The sequence below is a fragment of the Sapajus apella genome, unplaced genomic scaffold (assembly GCF_009761245.1).
Source record: "Sapajus apella isolate SASKATOON/1434 unplaced genomic scaffold, GSC_monkey_1.0 scaffold42, whole genome shotgun sequence".
Taxonomy (NCBI): domain Eukaryota; kingdom Metazoa; phylum Chordata; class Mammalia; order Primates; family Cebidae; genus Sapajus; species Sapajus apella.
In genome coordinates this window covers 18838661-18857351 of record NW_022436982.1, presented here as the reverse complement: position 1 = coordinate 18857351, position 18691 = coordinate 18838661, and the positions used below count along the sequence as shown (strand labels likewise).

The window sequence follows — 18691 nt, the reverse complement described above, 5'->3', positions numbered from 1 at the left end:
AGTTCTTGCCCCCAAGCCTGTATCTTAACTTTGCTATTCCACCTTTCAAACAAAAGAGCTGGCTTGAAAAGGAACCCCCACATCTCCCTTTTTAGTGAATGCCTAGCAACACTCAAGGACTGAACTAGTTAAGATGATGGTCAATTAAATGATTACCTGCTTGTTAAGGGACATTTATCAAGAGAAAAAATATAAGGTATTAATTCCAGCTTTCTGGGATTGTTCATTTTGTTGGATTATCCAAATCAGCTTTCAAAAATCATTTTAAAGCTAAAAAGGTGAGCAGCATCCTCTTTCCTGACATTTAACCAGTGTTTGTCAGAGCAGATATATTGAATTTAGATAGGTAAAAGTGAGATAGAGGACAGTGATATCTGAACATGGGTGTGTCAGTGATATGTGATAGTTTAGGGGAACCCACTGAATAATAGAGGAATATGCTCCATTCATGTCATTTTATAGTGCTCTTTAGAAGACTGTATTGTGTCATGGTGAAAATTGTACCAGGAGCCAAAAGTGTGGATGTACAATAAACAAACCAATGCTCTCAGGGCCTCCTTCTGAAATGACAAAACTCAAAACTGGATTGTGTACAATGGTTCCCTCAAAGTCCAACGTTTCCCAGTCCTGATGCCCGGCGTTGTGACCTGTGTTTCTCTCCAGGACCTCAGGTTCAGCCAGCTTTGAGAGCTGTGAGATTATAGATCTTCCAGAGTTGCTCTTGCTTTATGTGACTTGAAACAAATTTCCATATTTTAAATGAATGTAGATTTTCATCAATGTTTTATCTTTGCCTTTTCACAAGATTGTTATTCATTCCAATGATTTATTTGATACAGAATTCTAGAACAGGTGCACAGCCCCCAATTATCACATTGTTTCTATGGGAAAATATGATCTACTTTATGACAACATGATTTATGATATAGTTACCAGAACACATTGTGTCAAAAGGCAGTGCCTGCTTATGCCAAATGTTTACTAATAAATGCTTTTCGTCAGACAGAAAAACATACTCCCAAAAGAGGGAAATTACTTTTCCAGGTCCATCTTTAGCTGGGAGCCTCAGCTCTTCACATCTCTCCTCATAGCAGTACTTGCATTAGAATGTTTACTGTGTTTATTTTTTGATAAAAGGCCATAATTTCTTGCTTTACTGCTGTCATTTTAACTGCGTGGCTTCACCTTACATATGGCAAGGCAATAAAAGAAAAACATAGCTGCACCAGAGCTGAAATGACTCATTTTTTTCTCCTTTTCTTTCGTTTTTTTAAAAAAATAAATTTCATTCTATATATTTAAGGTATACAACATGATGTTATAAGATACACGTATTTTGTAAAATGGTTACTATAGTGAAGCACATTAACAGATCTCCTTTTCTGTAAGTATTAATCCAAAGAAGCGGTTTGAGAAGTCTCCATGGGGCTCACCTGAATCTGTCACTGGAGACAGTCACCTTGCTCTTGTGTACGTAGCAAACTGTCTGCCCCGCTATATCCATTTGGCTGAAGCTTGTAATGGGAACTCCAGGATAGCGGACATATTCGACCTGGCCATACCGTGGAGGGGAGGTGATGACATATTGCAGTTCCTCAGGCTTGTCTGTCCCATCCACAGCCAGGAGAGTGGTGGTCGTTAAGAAACCTCTGTCACCTTTAGACACCACAAGTGGTTTTGTAAAGATGAGAATATCACCTACATGACATAAGAGGTGACAGCCAAGAACGATATTAAAAAATATGTCTGAGGCAAAGGCAGAAGACAGGCCAAAACTGTACAAAAATCAAAACTAATATGACATAGAAAGGTTTATGTAACTATTATGGATAAAAATAATTAACCAAGAGACTTGAGCAGATATTTTACAAAAGAAATTCAGATGGCCAGTAAAGATAATTTTAAATGCTCAATCTCATTAGTAATTACAGAAATATGATAAACTGTCATCTCATAACTTTTTGATTGTCAAGGATGTAGAAGCCTGACTGTACAAAGTGTTGAAGAAGACATAGATCAAGAGAATCTTGCATACAATTTAGGAAAGAGTGTAAATTGGTACAAGATGTGGCATTATTTTGTAAAAAGTTGAATGTTCATGTATGCCTTGACCCAGCAATTCCATCCCAGCTGTGTACCTGAAAGAAACATTTGACCTGCTACCCTGGAGACATGCACCCAAGTGGTCACTGCAGCACTGTCTGTAATTGAAAACATTACACACAACCCAAATGCCTTTTCAAAAAGTGAAAGTATACACAAACTGTGTTCTGTTCACACAACTGAATTTCATGCAGTAGCAAAATGAATGAACTACAGCTTCATGGAACAAGACAGATGTAGTTTATTAACATTCATTAGTTATATGAGGAAGCCAAGAAAATGATAAACAATAGTAAGAAAATAATACAAAATTTAGGACGGTATTTTTTTCTGGAGACTATAGGAAGATGTCTATTATTAATATTCCAGTCCTTCAATTGTGTGGTAGTTGCACAAATGTTCATAAGGTACTTTTAAATGTATATTTATACAACCATATTCATAGCAGGATTATTCACAATAGCCAAGAGATGCAAGCAACCCAAGTGCCTCTCAACGATGAGTGGATAAACAAAATGTGATATACACATACAATGTAATATCATTTGGCCTTAAAAAGGGAGTCCTGGCACATGCTACAACGTGTTTGAAACATGGGGACATTATGCTAAGTGAAATAAGCTAGTCATGAAAAGATATATACTATATGATTCCACTTATGTGAAGTACTTAGAGTAAACTCATAGAAACAGAACATAGAACAATGGTTTCCAAGGAGAGAAAAATGGGGAGTCATTATTTAATGGATATAGACTTTTCATTTTCTGAGATGAAAAAATTCTGGGGCCGGGCACATTGGCATACGCCTGTACTCCCAGCACTTTGGGAGGCCGAGGCAGGAACATCATGAAGTCAAGAGACCATCCTGGCCAACATGGTGAAACCCCATCTCTACTAAAAATACAAAAATTAGCTGGGCATGGTGGTGTGCACCTGTAGTCCCAGCTACTTGGGGGGCTGAGGTGGGAGAACCGCTTGAACCTGGGAGGCTGAGATTGCAGTGAGCTGAGACTGTGCCACTGCACTCCAGCCTGAGTGACAGAGCAACATCCAACCCCAAAAAGATAAAAATCTGGAGACTGTATAGACAACATGCATATATTTAACACTATGAACTGGTACACTTAAAAATGGCTAAGACGGTATATTTTATGTTATGCATATTTCATCACTTTTTTTTTAACGTATGACTGATGAAGGTAGAAGTGGGTCACACATGGATGAATGATACAGTTTCACAAACTAGGGATTATAATTCAATTTTGTTCACCTGAGGTCCATTAAAAAATGATCATATAGAGCTTCCACTCTGTGTCAGGTACAGAACTAAGGGCCCTTACACCTTCACACCAATCTTGTGAGATATGGTATTCTCATATCCCCAGATTATAAATGGGGAAACTAAGGTATAGAAATGCTAACAAACTGGCTTGTGTTACACAATTAATAAAAGACTGAGTGAGAATTTGCATTCAAGCCATCTGAATCCAGTTCTTCACATCGCATTATTTTGTTCCCTGTCTTTAATATCTAGGGAGTTCTTATGAACTAATATTAAAAGGATGAATATTCCAAAAAGAAAAACACATGATGTAAATACAAAGCCATTTCTGAATTTAAAAATACAAGTGGCCAAAAAAATTTTTTTAAGATATTCAGTCTCCTGAGGAAATAAGAAATAAAAATAAACCATCAAGGTGGTATAATTTTAACCAGTGGTTCTCAATGACAGGGAATTTTGCTCCCCAGGGGACATTTGGCAATGTCTGGAGACATTTTTGGTTGTCATAACTGGGAGTTGCTAATGGCTTCTAGAGGTCAGAGGTCTGGGATGTTGCTAAACATTTTACAATGCACAAGGGAGTCCCGTGCAACAAAGAATGCTCTATCCCAAAATGTCAATAGGGCCATGACTGGGAAATGCTGTTTCAGATGACTAAATTGAGTCTTTTCGTACACTATGCTTTTTTCTCAAAATGCTATGCAACTTCAATCCTACATAGAATCAAAGACCATTCTAAATTTAAACCAAAACCTTAGCCACAGATGCTACAGAGAGAAGCAAGATGAACACGTTAAGGAAGTAAGAAGAATGAACTAGGCGGGGGAAACAAAAAGCACCCACAAGACATTTCACCAGGAGCAGGAAATAGATCTGAAGGGAGGAAGAGCAACTGGCTCTTGCCGTGATGCAATTTTTCAGCACTGTTAAGGGCAGAGTATAGGTTGGAGTCAACTATAGACAATGTCCTCCTAAACTTCTCTGAAAGATCTCAACATCATTTGTGCCACTGTGCAAATCAGAAGACCCAGCAATTGGGAAGCTTAATGTTATAAATAATAGCTCTCAAATGGAAACACTCAAATGCTCAATTTTAAGGTTATGCTTAAATCAACTATTCAGTATAGTCTTGTTTAGAGATAAACAATTACGGCTACAAAGTTATGTAGCAACCTGAAAAAAAACATGTTAAAAAAAAGTAGTGATAAAACACCATTTTGTAAGAAGACACAAAGAGAAAAAACTTTGAACTGAAAATGTTTACAGGTTAATGAGTCTACTTTGTATAAGTTTTCAAAAATCCTTTTAGAAAATAATCACATGTCAAATGCGGCAGAGTCTGGCAATGCACTGGCCAACCTTATTTTCTTTCTTCCTGGGTGCAAAGCTAAAGTTTCTATCGCCTGGCCTCTCTTAAAGTGGCATATGACTGTGATTCAGCCACTAGAATGTATATGAGAGGTATACAAACTTTACACCTAGGGCATGACGTCCCCTAATTTTCTTCCATATCTCACTTCCTGCATGACTGGAACACCTTCAGAATAAGGGAACGTGTAGATATAAAGAGTCCCCAGATGACTATGTAGAACAGGTTCTCCCATATCACTGTAAAACTGTGTTGCGCTTAGCCAATGAGAATACATCAGTTGTCTGCCCTAATATATTACTTGTACCATATTTTGCCTGGACATACATTTATGATGAACATAGTTGTTTTGCAGGGAGAGATAAATGTGTACAGTAACATCTAGCTTATCTGAAATCATTTATTAGACTTCTTTAAGGAACACATTTTACAACCAGGAAATAAGCAAATAAAATATATTATTACACAGCTCAGAGTAAACATCTCAAAACGAATCAAACTGACTCACTTTTTTAAAAGTCTAGGACAATTATAATTCTGCCACACATAATTTTTTTTACTGCACTTAAGCATTTAATTTATCTCTGAGCTTCCTGGCAGCCAACACAAAAAAAGGGAAGCATTCAGTCAATCAAGCATGTACTGAGGATCTAAGATGATGCTTCAGCCTGGGAATATATAGATCCTGGGATAACACAGATAAATAAGATATGATCCTCACCCCCCCTCGCATAAGCTGAAGCAAACTTACGGGTAGTGACAGTTGGATATCAAGGGCTTATACTCTCCCTTGCTGAGTTTTTTTTTAAAAACTCTCCTCCATCCACCATTTAACTCTCCCACATTCACCATTTATACAGCGGATTCTGCTTAATTAATTCATGAGAAGCTTATCTTATGGTGTTTTTCCTTGTTCCTAAAGTGTATGTGTTAGTACTTTCTATTATTATTATTATTATTATTATACTTTAAGCTCTGGGGTACATGGGCAGATCGTGCAGGTTTGTTGCATAGGTATACATGTGCTATGGTGGTGGTTTGCTGCGTCCATAGCCCCGTCATCCTCATTAGGTATTTCTCCTAATGCTATCACTTCCCAATCCCCCCACCCTCTGCTAGTCCTCCCCTAGTCCCCCATACCCCAAGCCCTGGTGTATGATGCTCCCCTCTCTCTGTCTGTGTGTTCTCATTGTTCAACATCCACTTTTGAGTGAGAACATGCGATATTTGGTTTTCTGTTCTTGTGTCAGTTTGCTGAGAATGATGGTTTCCAGCTTCATCCATGTCCTTGCAAAGGACATGAATTCATCCTTTTTTATGGCTGCATAGTATTCCATGGTGTATATGTGCCACATTTTCTTAATGCAGTCTATCATTGATGGACATTTGGGTTGGTTCCAAGTCTTTGCTATTGAGAACAGTGCCGCAATAAACATACACGTGCATGTGTCTTTATAATAGAATGATTTATAATCCTTTGGGTATATACCCAGTACAGGTATTGATCAACTTACCACCTATGCAACTTACGACCATTCGACTTTACGACCACAATCACTGGCCACGACTGCTCTGTGTCTGGCAGAGCAAACATTGCCCACCTGGGCGTACGACAGTGTGGACCAGCTTCCGGCAGCACTACCATCTCCACGTGCACCATTTCAACTGTACATATAGCCTACTCAACTTACGACCAAATTGTGTTACGACTGGTCCGTGGTCCCGACCGTGGTTGTAAGTCGAGCACTAGCAGTAATGGGATTGCTGGATCAAATGGAATTTCTATTTCTAGATCCTTGAGGAATTGCCACACTGTCTTCCACAATGGTTGAACTAATTTACAATCCCACCATGTGTTAGCACTTTCAAAGTGAAAGAAGCAACGACTTCCAGCCTTTCCAATGACAAAGTTTATCCTTATTATTTTTAAATTTTAAAATTTATTTTTCATTTATTATTACCACTTAGAAGTACTTTCCTTTGAAACTCCATTTTCCAGTGATAGATCACTTCCAGAAGATAAAACTAGAGTTATCACATCTATTTGGTAAAATTTTACTTAAAGCTAAAACTCCTAACAGTTAAAGTAGCCTGTATAACCATATTGTGTGCAATGCTGAATTTCCAATACACTTTTTGAAATAATGAAAATAACAAATGGATTGGCTACTCCTGTGAACCTCATAGGTTCCAGCCAAGCATGTGAGAAGCCAAAGGATCTAAATATAAATGACAGAATTTCAAAGGTGAAGAATGGAAGGAAAAAAGAAAAGAAGGGAGGGAAAGAGGGAGAAAGAAACAAATGTTGAATGCTTATACCAGTGATAAAAGCTTATCCCAATAAACCTTAGTAGGCCTGCTTTTACCTTTTTCCATGTCCTTGATGGTGATTTGACAGCCAAGAGCAGGGGACCTGTTGTCACCATCCCAAAGGTAGAAGGTGAAGCTATCCCGATTCTGGGAATCCATTGCCCCAGTATGTGTGTATCTCAGCAAGTTTAGATCCACTTCCCTTTGAGTGCATCTCATGCCAGGGGAGAGAGGAACCCAGTCCCTCCCTATCTGAAAAGAGCCAGAGTTAGTCAGCTGCCCATGTTTTTTCTTTTCCCCCAACGTACGTTAGTGGACATTTTCCGTATCTCCTGAAAACCTCCAATAGAAACGATATGTCAGGGAAATTCCAGACTACTTTTTGCCACTCTGCTTTATTTTTTTCTTTTCAAAGAAGTGTATCAAAATAATCTGAGGCCTTGGAAAAACACTAGCTTCAACCAAAGGGTTTCAGACAAAGTCAAACAATACAACAGTATTGTTATTTCAAAGATATTTATCATAAGCAATCATAGCTGATTAAATATTCCAATTAATGAGAGCAGGTGGGTTATTGAGCTCTTGGAATGGGTCTTTAGAAATTAAATGTGTTTCTTTTGCAGTTTCCATTTTTTCATTGTTCAACTAATCAAATATATATTTTTTCAACATGGCTCATTACTGGGCTTATCTCAAGTAGACAAAACAAAAATAGAACAGATGCATTTACTTGCCAGTATGTTTCCAGCCTTACTAAAGAAAAAAAATGATAGGGATCACTATCACTCCCTACATTTATATCCTACGTCATCAAAAGATATAAACTGCAAATATCATATATGATTTTTATCAGAATCTTCTAAAAGTAAGCCAACATTTGTTAAGCATATATTTTGTACAGAACATGGTACAGAAATCGTGGCATTTTCAATTTTAAAAGGTTTTTATGCTGAGGGCGGTGGCTAACATCTGAGAGTATTATAAAAAGTAATCATAAATCTGTATTATCTTATTAATAATCCTATTATTATTCATGTAAGGTACATAGCTTTCCCTGGGAATGGCTCATAAAAAGTCATTAGACATATTCTTTTAAAAAGTCATCTTAAAATTTATTATATGATATTATCTTGTGATTTTACTGTCTAATTTAAGAGTCTAAAACAGAAATTTAAATCATTTCCTTTTTATTACCCTTGATACATTATTCCCCAGACTCCCAGTTCCTGGCAAAAGAGCTCTGCCCTCCCTGCCACTGATTGTGCTACCACTTGCCTTTATGTCATTCTACTTGATAATGTTTCTGTCTCTTAAATATGTGTGTCTATTATGTTCTGCGTAAAGCTAGTGTTTGTTTCCATAAGATCTATTTGCCAATGTAATTTTTAAAACAGTCTCTTTCAGGTTTTAAACTGGAAAGCCTACAATTCTATTTAACATTTTCTCCTTTCTGTATCTTGTCTAAGGGAGTAAGTACAGAAGAAGACATCTTTCCCTTTCTCTTGTCTCCATGTAATTCCTCACTGGCACCCCCAAATGTGAGATTGACTTAACAGAATCATTTGAAGACCCAGAAATAGAAAGAAAATAAAAGTCAGATTCAAGATGGGGCATCTAAGAAAAGTCAACAAGAAAACGAGAACTTGGGAGAGTCCAGGAGGGCTGGAGTCCTGGTCCTTGGTCTTGGAAAGACTCAGAGAACTGCTGGGGAGCTGGGCAAGAGCTGCGTGGCGCCATACTGGGAACCTGGACCCATCTGCATTTTCACATATCCAAAACAGTTCCGTTCCCAAGCCACCCAAATGTGTGAGCTTTCACTGCATTTCTGCTTCATTACTCTTTGAAATGAAATAAGGACACAGCTGTACCTCAATTTAAATCAGTGATTGCTCTTCACTCTGATTCTCTATGGTGCCTATAATCTATGACAAGCTGTTCCACACAGAATGAATTCTTGCTGCTCTTCTAGGACTGTGCCTCCATTAGATGAAAAGTTAAGCGTTCCGTCAAATAATTGCACTGGGGAAGGTTGGTGGTTGTGGTTGCTAGTCTTAATCCACCATTGAAATAAACATTTGGACTGATGACTCAGCTGACCTTCTCAGGTGACTGATCTATAATAATTCCTGTTGGGCTGATCCTTGGGCATCATGCACACAGTCTGAATCAGATTGAAATTTTGCTATTCTAGGCCTAAAGTGAAACAAGGACATTTTACCAAACCACAAAGCAAGCTATTGAACGAGTCAGCAGTAGAACCCAGGTGACCTTACCCCTAGTATCCCTTTATCGTTTCCAGGCTTATTTGCTTTCCATTAAAGCATCTAATTTGTAGAACATATACAATTTCAGGAATGTTAATTTATGGTGTCATGCAGTTCATGGGATTCAAATTTGGCAGATGTTAAAATCCGTCAGATGCTAGCAGGATGGGACGACTCCCACATGAGGTTTCTTCCCACACTGACTTTTTGGTTCAAGACTTTGCTCATCTGAACGTAAACATAAGGGCTCTGGTGCTGCAAGGGGAGGTGGGGCTGCAGTGGGACCAAGACATCAACCTTTCATCTTTTAAGTTCATGTCAGATAGAATACAGAACAATTTGGTATACTGTTTGTGGAGTAAGTAGTCTCCCTAGGGAAGACATAGGAAGGAAGGAAGAAAGGAAGATGAGAATCAGAAGGAAGGAAGGAAGGAGGGAAGGAAGGAAAGAAAGGAAAGGAAAGGAAAGGAAAGGAAAGGAAAGGAAAGGAAAGGAAAGGAAAGGAAGAAAGAGAGAAAGAGAAAGAGAAAGAAAAGAAAAGAAAAGAAAAGAAAAGAAAAAGAAAGAAAGAAAGAACGAACGAATGAAAGAACGAACGAAGCTCACTGTGGTAAATCATTGAGAAGGCAGGAAGTGATAATACTCAGATAAGGTTTGGGTTTTTTATTTTTTTTATTTTTTTGAGACAGAGTCTAACTCTGTCACCCAGGCTGGAGTGCAGTGGTGTGATTTCTGCTCACTGAGCTTCTGCCTCCTGGGTTCAAACAATTCCCCTGCCTCAGCCTCCGGAGTAGCTGGGACTACAGGTGTGTGCTGTCACACCTGGCCAATTTTTGTATTTTTAGTAGAGATGGGGTTTCACCATGTTGCCCAGGATGGTCTTGATCTCCTGAGCTCATGATCTGCCCACCTTGGCTTCCCAAAGTGCTGGGATTCAGAAAATGTTTTAATAAGACCATTATGGACAAAGGAGCTAGAGGCAGCCCTCCAAATTTCCCTGTACCTGACTAACATGAAGAATAATGAAAGTCTTCATGTTCCTGAGAATGAGCTAGAATCTAGCTGAAATACAGAGAGAGAGAGATTAAGAGAACAACAGAGACTGTAGAACTGAGGGAGTTTTATCATTGACATGAAGGATGCTAAAGAGGAAAGTTACATGAATCACAAGTCAAAAATCTGGTAGAAATGAAGAAATCTCCGAAGAGTCTGGATTATCCTCAGAAAGCAGACAGCTTGCTTTACCCCAGTAATTCCCCTCCTCAGAATTTAGGGATAACTTCACAGGAGAGGGAGCAGTGAAGAATCTTAATATTTGTTGAATTTACCCCATGTTGACAAGGAAACTTTAGAACACCATGAATTCACTCTGAACTAATAAAATTAAATTATTTACTTCTGGGAAACTATATGGCTATCAGAGAAGAAATCCCATCATAGAAATGTGTATATTGAGAAGATTTATACCTGCTACATTCGTTTTGAAAAATAAAAGTAAAAAGTCACTAACCTTAAGCTGAAGTTGCCCATTTTGGGGAAGCCTTTCAAATACATAGTAAATCTTCTCCCTGGGTGAGTCTTCATCTATGGCTGAAAGAATAGCACTAGAAATAATACGAGTTTCCCCCATATTCATTGCAATTTCAGCCTTCCTGTAAAAAGGAAAATGTCTGGGTTGATATAAAAATAGAAGATGTTCCTTTAGTAGGGGACACTTATAGTGATTCTCAGTTTCCAATCTTCAACAATTAAAGAATGATATTCAATATTCAAAGTGCTGAAGGTGACTAGTGAGAGGCATGAAACAGGCTCTCTATCGTTTGGGTCAGCCCCAATGAATGTGGGAAGAGGTAATTAGGCACCTCTAATTGATTATATGTGCCGAACTTTACAATATTGTAAGTTATAATGTATTCTATAAAATAATCTCGTTTCCAGTATTTCATTTTACACTCACAACAACAACTCCATGAAGTAAGAGGGCTAGGTATGAGTGTTCCAATTTTACAGACAGAAACTCATTTAAAAAGATTTAATGACTGGCCTACAGATGTTCCAGTGCCGTTGATGATCTGTCATTCTGAGTTAGGTGATATTTAGGTAATCTAGGACCCTCCCTGCAGAGCTGTGAGTAAATTAAGCCTCTTTTCTTTATAAGTTACTCAGTCTTGGGTATGTCCTTATAGCAGTGTGAGAACAGACTAATATAGGGAGATACTGAGAAAGTTTACAATTAATAATATAAGCTCAGAATTTTAGAAAATGATCATTTCGATCATTGTGAGGTGGCAGGGGGTGTTGACCCACATGGAACATAGTAGATGACTGGTGAACAAAAAAGTACCAAGATAATGAAAGAAGTGGGTTGATTTATTTCCCTCAGCCACACTTAGTTAAAAGTTTCAGCAAATCTGTTGTAAGGAGTGTCCACAGTTAATGTTATTAGACTTTAGTTGAATCTATATATTAGTTGCACTTTGGTATATGTGCAGTCATGTTTGTGTATGTGCCTGTATTTATAAGTTTAGTAGGCTGTTCATTCCATACTGTACGTTCACTCATTCTTATTCTTTACAACTAATAAGTATGTTTAGAAGAACATCACTTAAAGGGCTGATTGTTAAGGAGAGGTTACCTTAACTAACATTTGCATCAAAGGCTCCTCATGCCTGAGTGTCAGGGGCAAGCTGTGATAGGAGCTAGTGAAGACTTGCTTCTTTGGGAGACACGCACCACATCTGTACCTAGTATTGTAGATTTCATAGAATTGTATAGAAATCTGAAAAGGACTCTTTTCAGGTAGCTTACTTGCTCAGCATTGGTTTTTCATCATTAACTGGGGTGATCTCCACTGAAATGGTTTTAAGTATCTTATGTTTCCCATCTGACAACTGGATTGTAAAATCATCAGCAAGGCTCTCTGAGTCATCGTGCACATATGTCAACCTCATTCCTGGAAGAAGAAAAAAGTAAGTAAATCTTCCTTATGATTGAACCATCATGACATATATCACAGATAATGTCTTAATTTTCAAGTCATGGGTATTAGCAAGAGTTCATTATCAGTGCAGTAGGGTGAAACTAAATTTGTTTTTTAAAGTAAAAGAGTGCCTCCTTAGCCTATTAAAGACTTTTTATTTAAATAATTTAGTATTTGATTAAGAATGCTATTTAAAACCAGTTAGAAAAGAATATTTTTTAAATAAACTATAAACAAATGTGCAGGGTATTTAAATAAAACTGAGAAAGTTAATTACTTGGGAAAAATTATAGAGTTATATCCCTACCTCGAGCCAATCACCAAAATAAATTCTTAATAAATCAAAATTTAAATATTACAAATGTAGCTATTTTTAAAAACCTACCTAACATTTATATGGAAATTCAAGAGACTCAGAACAGCCAAAACCGACTCAAAAGGGAACAAATTGGAAGCCTAACATTTCCCATTTTCAAAAGTAACTCTAAAGCTACTGAAATACTAAGAGATGTGCACCCAGATTTATATAATATGTTTATTGAAATGTAACTTTTAATACCAAGAAATGGAAAACTATCTGGATATTTTAAAATGGGAGATAGTTGTATAAAATTGTAGCACAGGCGCCAGTACAGTGGTGAGCACCTGTAGTCCTACCAGCCTGTGGGGGCTGAAGTGGGAGGATGGCTTGACACCAGGAGTTCAAGGCCAGTTTGGGCAACATAATGAGACCCTGTCTTTAAAAGAATTAAAAAAAAAATACTAGCCGGGTGGTGCCTGTAGTCACAGCTGCTCAAGAGGCTGAGACAGGGAGGAATGCTTGATCCTAGGAGTTTGAGGCTGTGGTGAGCTACGATTATACCACTTCACTCCAGCCTGGGTGACAAAGTCATCTCTTTTTAAAAATTACAGCATAGTAAGTCTATATGATGATTTTATAATGTAATTATCAAAAACTAAGTTTTCAATAATAATAATAATAATAATAAAATTTTTTGAGACAGAGTCTCACTCTGTCGCCCAGGCTGGAGTGCAGTGGCACGATCTTGGCTCACTGCAACCTCTGCCCTCTGGGTTCAAGCGATTCTCATGCCTCGGCCTCCAAAGTAGCTGGGATTACAGACAGGTGCCACCATGCCTGGCTAATTTTTGTACTTTTAGTAGAGACAGAGTTTTGCCGTGTTGACCAGGCTGGTCTCAAAATCCTGACCTCTAGTGATCCACCCGCCTTGGCCTCCCAGAATGCTGGAATTACATGCATAAGCCTCCACACCTGGCCTCAATATTTTAAAAGTAAGAAGAGGTCAGGTATGGTGACCCAATCCTGTAATACCAGCACTTTGGAAGGCCAATGCAGGAAAATCACTTGAGCCCCTTTGGACAACATAGGGAAACACTGTCTCTACAATTTTTTTTTTATTCAGTCAGTCATGTGTGTGGTGGCTTGTGCCTGCAGTCCCAGCTAGTTGGGAGGCTGAGGTGGGAAGATTGCTTGAGCCCTGGAAGTTGAGGCTGCAGTGAACTGTGATCGCACAACTCTGCACTCCAGCCCAAGTGACAGTACAAGACCCTGTCTCCAAAAGAAAAAAAAAAGTAAAAGAAAAACAGATTATATAATATGGAGTTTTTAAAACTTTGTATATTTGTGTGGAAGGATGCTTATGAGAATACACTAAAGCTTTTTAAAAAATATAGCCATAAATCAACCACAAATAAAATATAGATGAAAATCTAATTTCTGAGAAAGTCACCAAAATATTAAAATACTAATTTTTATGTGGGAAATTTTTTTTCTTCAAAATGACTGTGTCCAAACTGTACACAATGATCATATAATTCTTATTTAGCTGGATAATAACCAACAAATGTTATTTTTTTTAAATTGACTTTCTTGAAAATAAAATTTGAAATATTATTTTTTCCTTGGTCAAATTTGAAAACAAATATTTTAAACAATATATTCTATTATTTGCAGCATGTGGTTATTGATTTGATGATATTATCTTTTATGTTCTAGAATGTATTTCTTTGCAATTGACAAAAGCTGAGAAATATATAAATGCACTTATCTTTTTTTTTTTTTCTAGATGGAGTCTCACTCTGTCATCAGGCTAGAGTACACTGGTGCAATCTTAGCTCACTGCAACCTCCGCTTCCCGGGTTCAAGCGATTCTCCTGCCTCAGCTTCCCAAGTTGCTGGAACTACAGGTACGCACCACCATGCCCAGCTAATTTTTGTACTTTTAGTAGAGACGGGGTTTCACCATGTTGGCCAGGATGCTCTCTATCTCTTGACCTCGTGGTCCACCTGCCTCGGCCTCCCAAAGTGCTGGGATTACAGGCGTGAGCCACCGTACCTGGCTGCACTTTTCCAATTTAAAACTGAGATAATTTTTGCAAGAATTACAAAAATACCTTTGGGGCAGAAAGCTTACACACTAGTTGGGGAAACAAATAACTAAAAGACAGTTGGGAAAATGTTGAATGAGTGCTAAAATAAGCAAGCACAGAGAAGAGTGGCTTAGAGACCTTGGGTTGGCTTCAAGGGGAAGGTTAACAGAAAGCTGCATTCTGAAGGCACAGCCGTGGCTAGCCTGGCAAAGGAGAGGGAAGGACCTCACAGGCTGGGAAAAGAAAACTCCTAAGGAAGGACAATGGGAGGAGGCAGTCATTCAGGAACCTCACACTTTTATCAAATTTTTAAAAGCATTTTCATATGTGAAAAATGGGATGAGAGCAATGTTTTTAAAAGAGTAATTAAAAAATAATTCAGGCTGCTATGCAAAGTGCCATTTCTCTAAAGAGCAAATTATCCCCTCAGAGAATAATGAATGTTATTCTGTGTGGTTCTATATTTGTTTCAACTGTGGAAATTTTGGCAGGCAAATCTCTTAAAATGTAGTTTCATGATCTCAATAGTTCTAAAAAGGAATTTTTTTTTATAATAGCTTTAAATGTTTGAGTGAAAATACAAAAAACTCAAATATCATCTTTAATGGGAGTCTAAAAGTGAAAGAAAACATGTTATTGCCTTTTCAGTTACCTACTGTCTCTACCTAGAGCTTCCTGTCCTACATTCATCCTAGAGACAGCTCTTGATGGACAAATGAATAAAGTAGGTGAGAGCTATTTCTTCACTCCCGATTTCTGTGATTTATTATCTTTCCTAGGTCAAATTTTTTTTAATTTTATTTTTTAAATGACAAATTAACATTGTATATGTTTATAATATATAACAGGGTGTTTTGATGCATGTATACATTGTGAAATTGTTTGCCTGTTTGTTTTTTGACAGTCTTACTCTGTCACCCAGGCTGAAAGGCTGGAGTGTAGTGGCATGATCTCAGCTCAGTGCAACTTCCACCTCCCACACTCAAGCGATCTTGTGCCTCAGCCTTCTGAGTAACTGGGATTACAGAAGTGCACCACCACACCCCGCTAATTTTTGTATTTTTAGTAGAGACGGGGTTTCGCCATGTTGGCCAGGCTGGTGTCGAACTCCTGACCTCAGGTGATCTGCCTGTCTTGGCCTCCCAAACTGCTGCGATTACAGGCATGAGCCACCACACTCGGTCACATTGTGGAATGGTTAAATCAAGCTAATTCACAAATGCATTACCTCATATACTTATTTCCTTGTTTGGTGAGAACTCTTAAAATTTACTGTCTTAGGTATTTTCAAGTATGCAATATATTGTTAACTATTGTCACTATGCTGTACAATAAATCTGTTGAACTTTCTTCTCTGGTCTAACTGAAATTTCATATCCTTTAACCAATATCTCTCCAATTCCCCCACCCTCAGACTCTGGTAACCACCATTCTACTATCTGCTTATATAGGTCTGACCTTTTCAGGTTCCACATGTAAGTACGGGTTAAATTATTCAATAAACAATAACAAATACATAGAAGTGGAACATGCTATACCAGTCTTGAGGAGTTCCATGGAAAAGTTGTGGACAGGTGCATGTTTCTGGTCAGGGTTGGCTGGCTGCTTATTCTCAGAGAAGTCTTTGCTAAACCCTCCACTGATGAGGAGGCCATGGTGTGGATTTTGAGTGATGCTGAACAGCAAGGGATCCTGGGGAATGTCCAGGTCCACGGCTCTGATGATGGAAGAGTCCAGCTCTTTCATCTGGCCCTCGCACACCTGAGCCAGAACACATGACAAAAGTCAGCAGTGCATGAAAGAAAACCTGCCTTTCTTTGGAAAATTGCTCAAAGGAAATTATTTGAATATATCCTACTTCAAATTTTCTATGAGACTTGTACAGGATGAATCCCAAAAAGAAACTGCTGGTTTACTAGGAGAGTAAAAGAAACAACAAATCTATTAATCTCCCTTACATTTTTTTCTGAAGATTTCAAAGCACTTTATTCATTTCCATGAAGGAAAAAAAATATGATTTTTAAAATATGTATTGTTCATAATTCAAAGGTCGGGGGAAAAATGCAACAAAGACGGTGCTTACTTTGAAGAAGTCACAGAAAACTTCAGTTGTAAAACTGAATCTAGAAACTTTACCTTCATAAACCAATCCTCCTGGATCTCCTTGCTTCTACAAGTCTTCTGCTTCTGTCTGCTTTATAAGTGGCACAAATAACTGCTACATACACTCAGCATATTAGGTGGTTATTTTTGTTATTGCAGTAAAAACTTCTGTATTTCCATTGAAATCAACAACAATTACAAAGGGTGCTACCGGATGCATAATTATGTATATTTTCATTCTGGATTCCTCATCTCCCTCCAGTTCTCATACTTCCAGATTTCCTGAACTATTCTTCCCATTCCCTCTCATGCCTACTTCAGCTTTTATAATCCTTTAGGCACAAAGACAAGCGCCTGTTTATCATTTCATGTAGTATCCAGTCATTTAGAACTTGACAATGTTACTCTGCTGATTCAATCTTTTTTTCTCACAGTGAGGATTGCAAGAACAAAGAAGTATTTCTGTTTCCTACTTTGAAATATAGCAAAATCTAAATAATAAGAGTGTATAAATTCTACACATGCCTATTGGTAATCTACAATGTTACCAAGCTACATGCTGTGGGGAATACAAACATTCTCAACAATCCAAGTCAGGTGAGACTGCAAAGGCTTGTCCATCAATAATTATAACTCAAGGAAGTAAATGTCTAGTGTTGTTAGATATCCATAAACAAGAATCACAAAAAGGCAGAGATCAGGATGTTTTCATGACTAAGAAGGCAATTAAGCCTTGAAGGACATGTATGGTTTGGATTTGTTAAAACACCCTTCCCTCCCTCCATCCCTCCCTCCCTCCCTTCCTTTCTTCCTTATGGTTTGGATTTATTAAAACACCCATCCTTCTTTCCTTCCTTCCTTCCTTCCTTCCTTCCTTCCTTCCTTCCTTCCTTCCTTCCTTCCTTCCTCCCTCCCTCCCTCCCTCCCTCCTCCTTCCTTCCTTCCCTCCATCTGCTTTATAAGTGGCACAAATATCTGCTACATACACTAAGCATATTTGGTGGGTTTTATTTTTGTTATTTCAGTAAAAACTCCTGTATTTTCCTTCCTTCCCTCCTTCCTTCCTTCTTTCCTCCCTCCCTCCCTTCCTTCCTCCCTCCCTTCCTCCCTCCCTCCTTCCCTCCATCCCTTTTTTCCTCCCTACCTCCCTCCCTCCCTTCCTCCCTTTCTTCTTTCCTCCCTCCCTTCCTCCCTTCCTCCCTCCCTCCCTTCCTTCCTCCCTCCCTCCCTTTCTCCCTTTCTTCCTTCCGTATGCTCTTCTCTGTTGCCCAGGCTGGAGTATAGTAGATCAATCATAGCTCATTGCAGGCTCAATCACCCAGGCTTAAGCAATTCTCCAACCTCAGCCTCCCAAGTAGCTAGAACCATAGGCGTGTGCCACCAGCCTGGCTCATTTTTAAAATTTATTTTTATTATTTGTAGAAATGGGGTTTTGCCACATTGCCCAGGCTGGTCTTAAACTTTGTGGCTCAAGGGATCCTCCTGTCTCAGTCTCCCAAAGTGCTGAGATTACAGACATGCACCACCGTGCCTGGTCTAAAGCATCCTTTCATTTCAGCCTCACTTACTGACTTTGAAGGGTGCCCTCCTGCAATCCTGTTTTATTGAACATATGTTAAAAAAAGTTACTTGGTATATATGATACTTGGGCTAAAATGATACAGATTTTCTTTTATCTAGCCCTACTTATTAAAGATTAAGGTGGCATCATAGTTCAACTTACAATGATATGCTTATGGAAACATCTGAAATAGGACCTTGCCTTTTTCTCCAAGAACTTTAATAAAGCAACTTAAAATATGTTATAATATCCTCTTCATAGAGCTTGACTAAAATGTGAGGTTGTTTCTTGCAGATTGAATAGTTTATTGGGATTAGGACAACAAAAA

General features: G+C 38.3%; 1 protein-coding gene across 14 annotated transcripts in view; it reads right to left on the bottom strand.

Annotated features, from left to right (window-relative positions):
• The window catches only part of FREM1 (FRAS1 related extracellular matrix 1), a 191757-nt gene that overhangs the window by 46145 nt on the left and 126921 nt on the right, over positions 1-18691 (bottom strand). For 8 of the 14 annotated variants that reach the window (XM_032300158.1, XM_032300156.1, XM_032300157.1 and 5 more), the window contains 5 exons: positions 16238-16460; positions 12137-12281; positions 10839-10980; positions 7121-7316; positions 1434-1698 (listed from right to left, as the gene is read on the bottom strand). In XM_032300158.1, coding sequence (XP_032156049.1) covers positions 1434-1698; positions 7121-7316; positions 10839-10980; positions 12137-12281; positions 16238-16460 — 971 coding nt within the window. Of the gene's footprint in view, positions 1-1433; positions 1699-6530; positions 6974-7120; positions 7317-10838; positions 10981-12136; positions 12282-16237; positions 16461-18691 lie in introns of those variants that run through there. The other 6 variants (XM_032300166.1, XM_032300164.1, XM_032300167.1 and 3 more) reach the window with 6 other exon arrangements.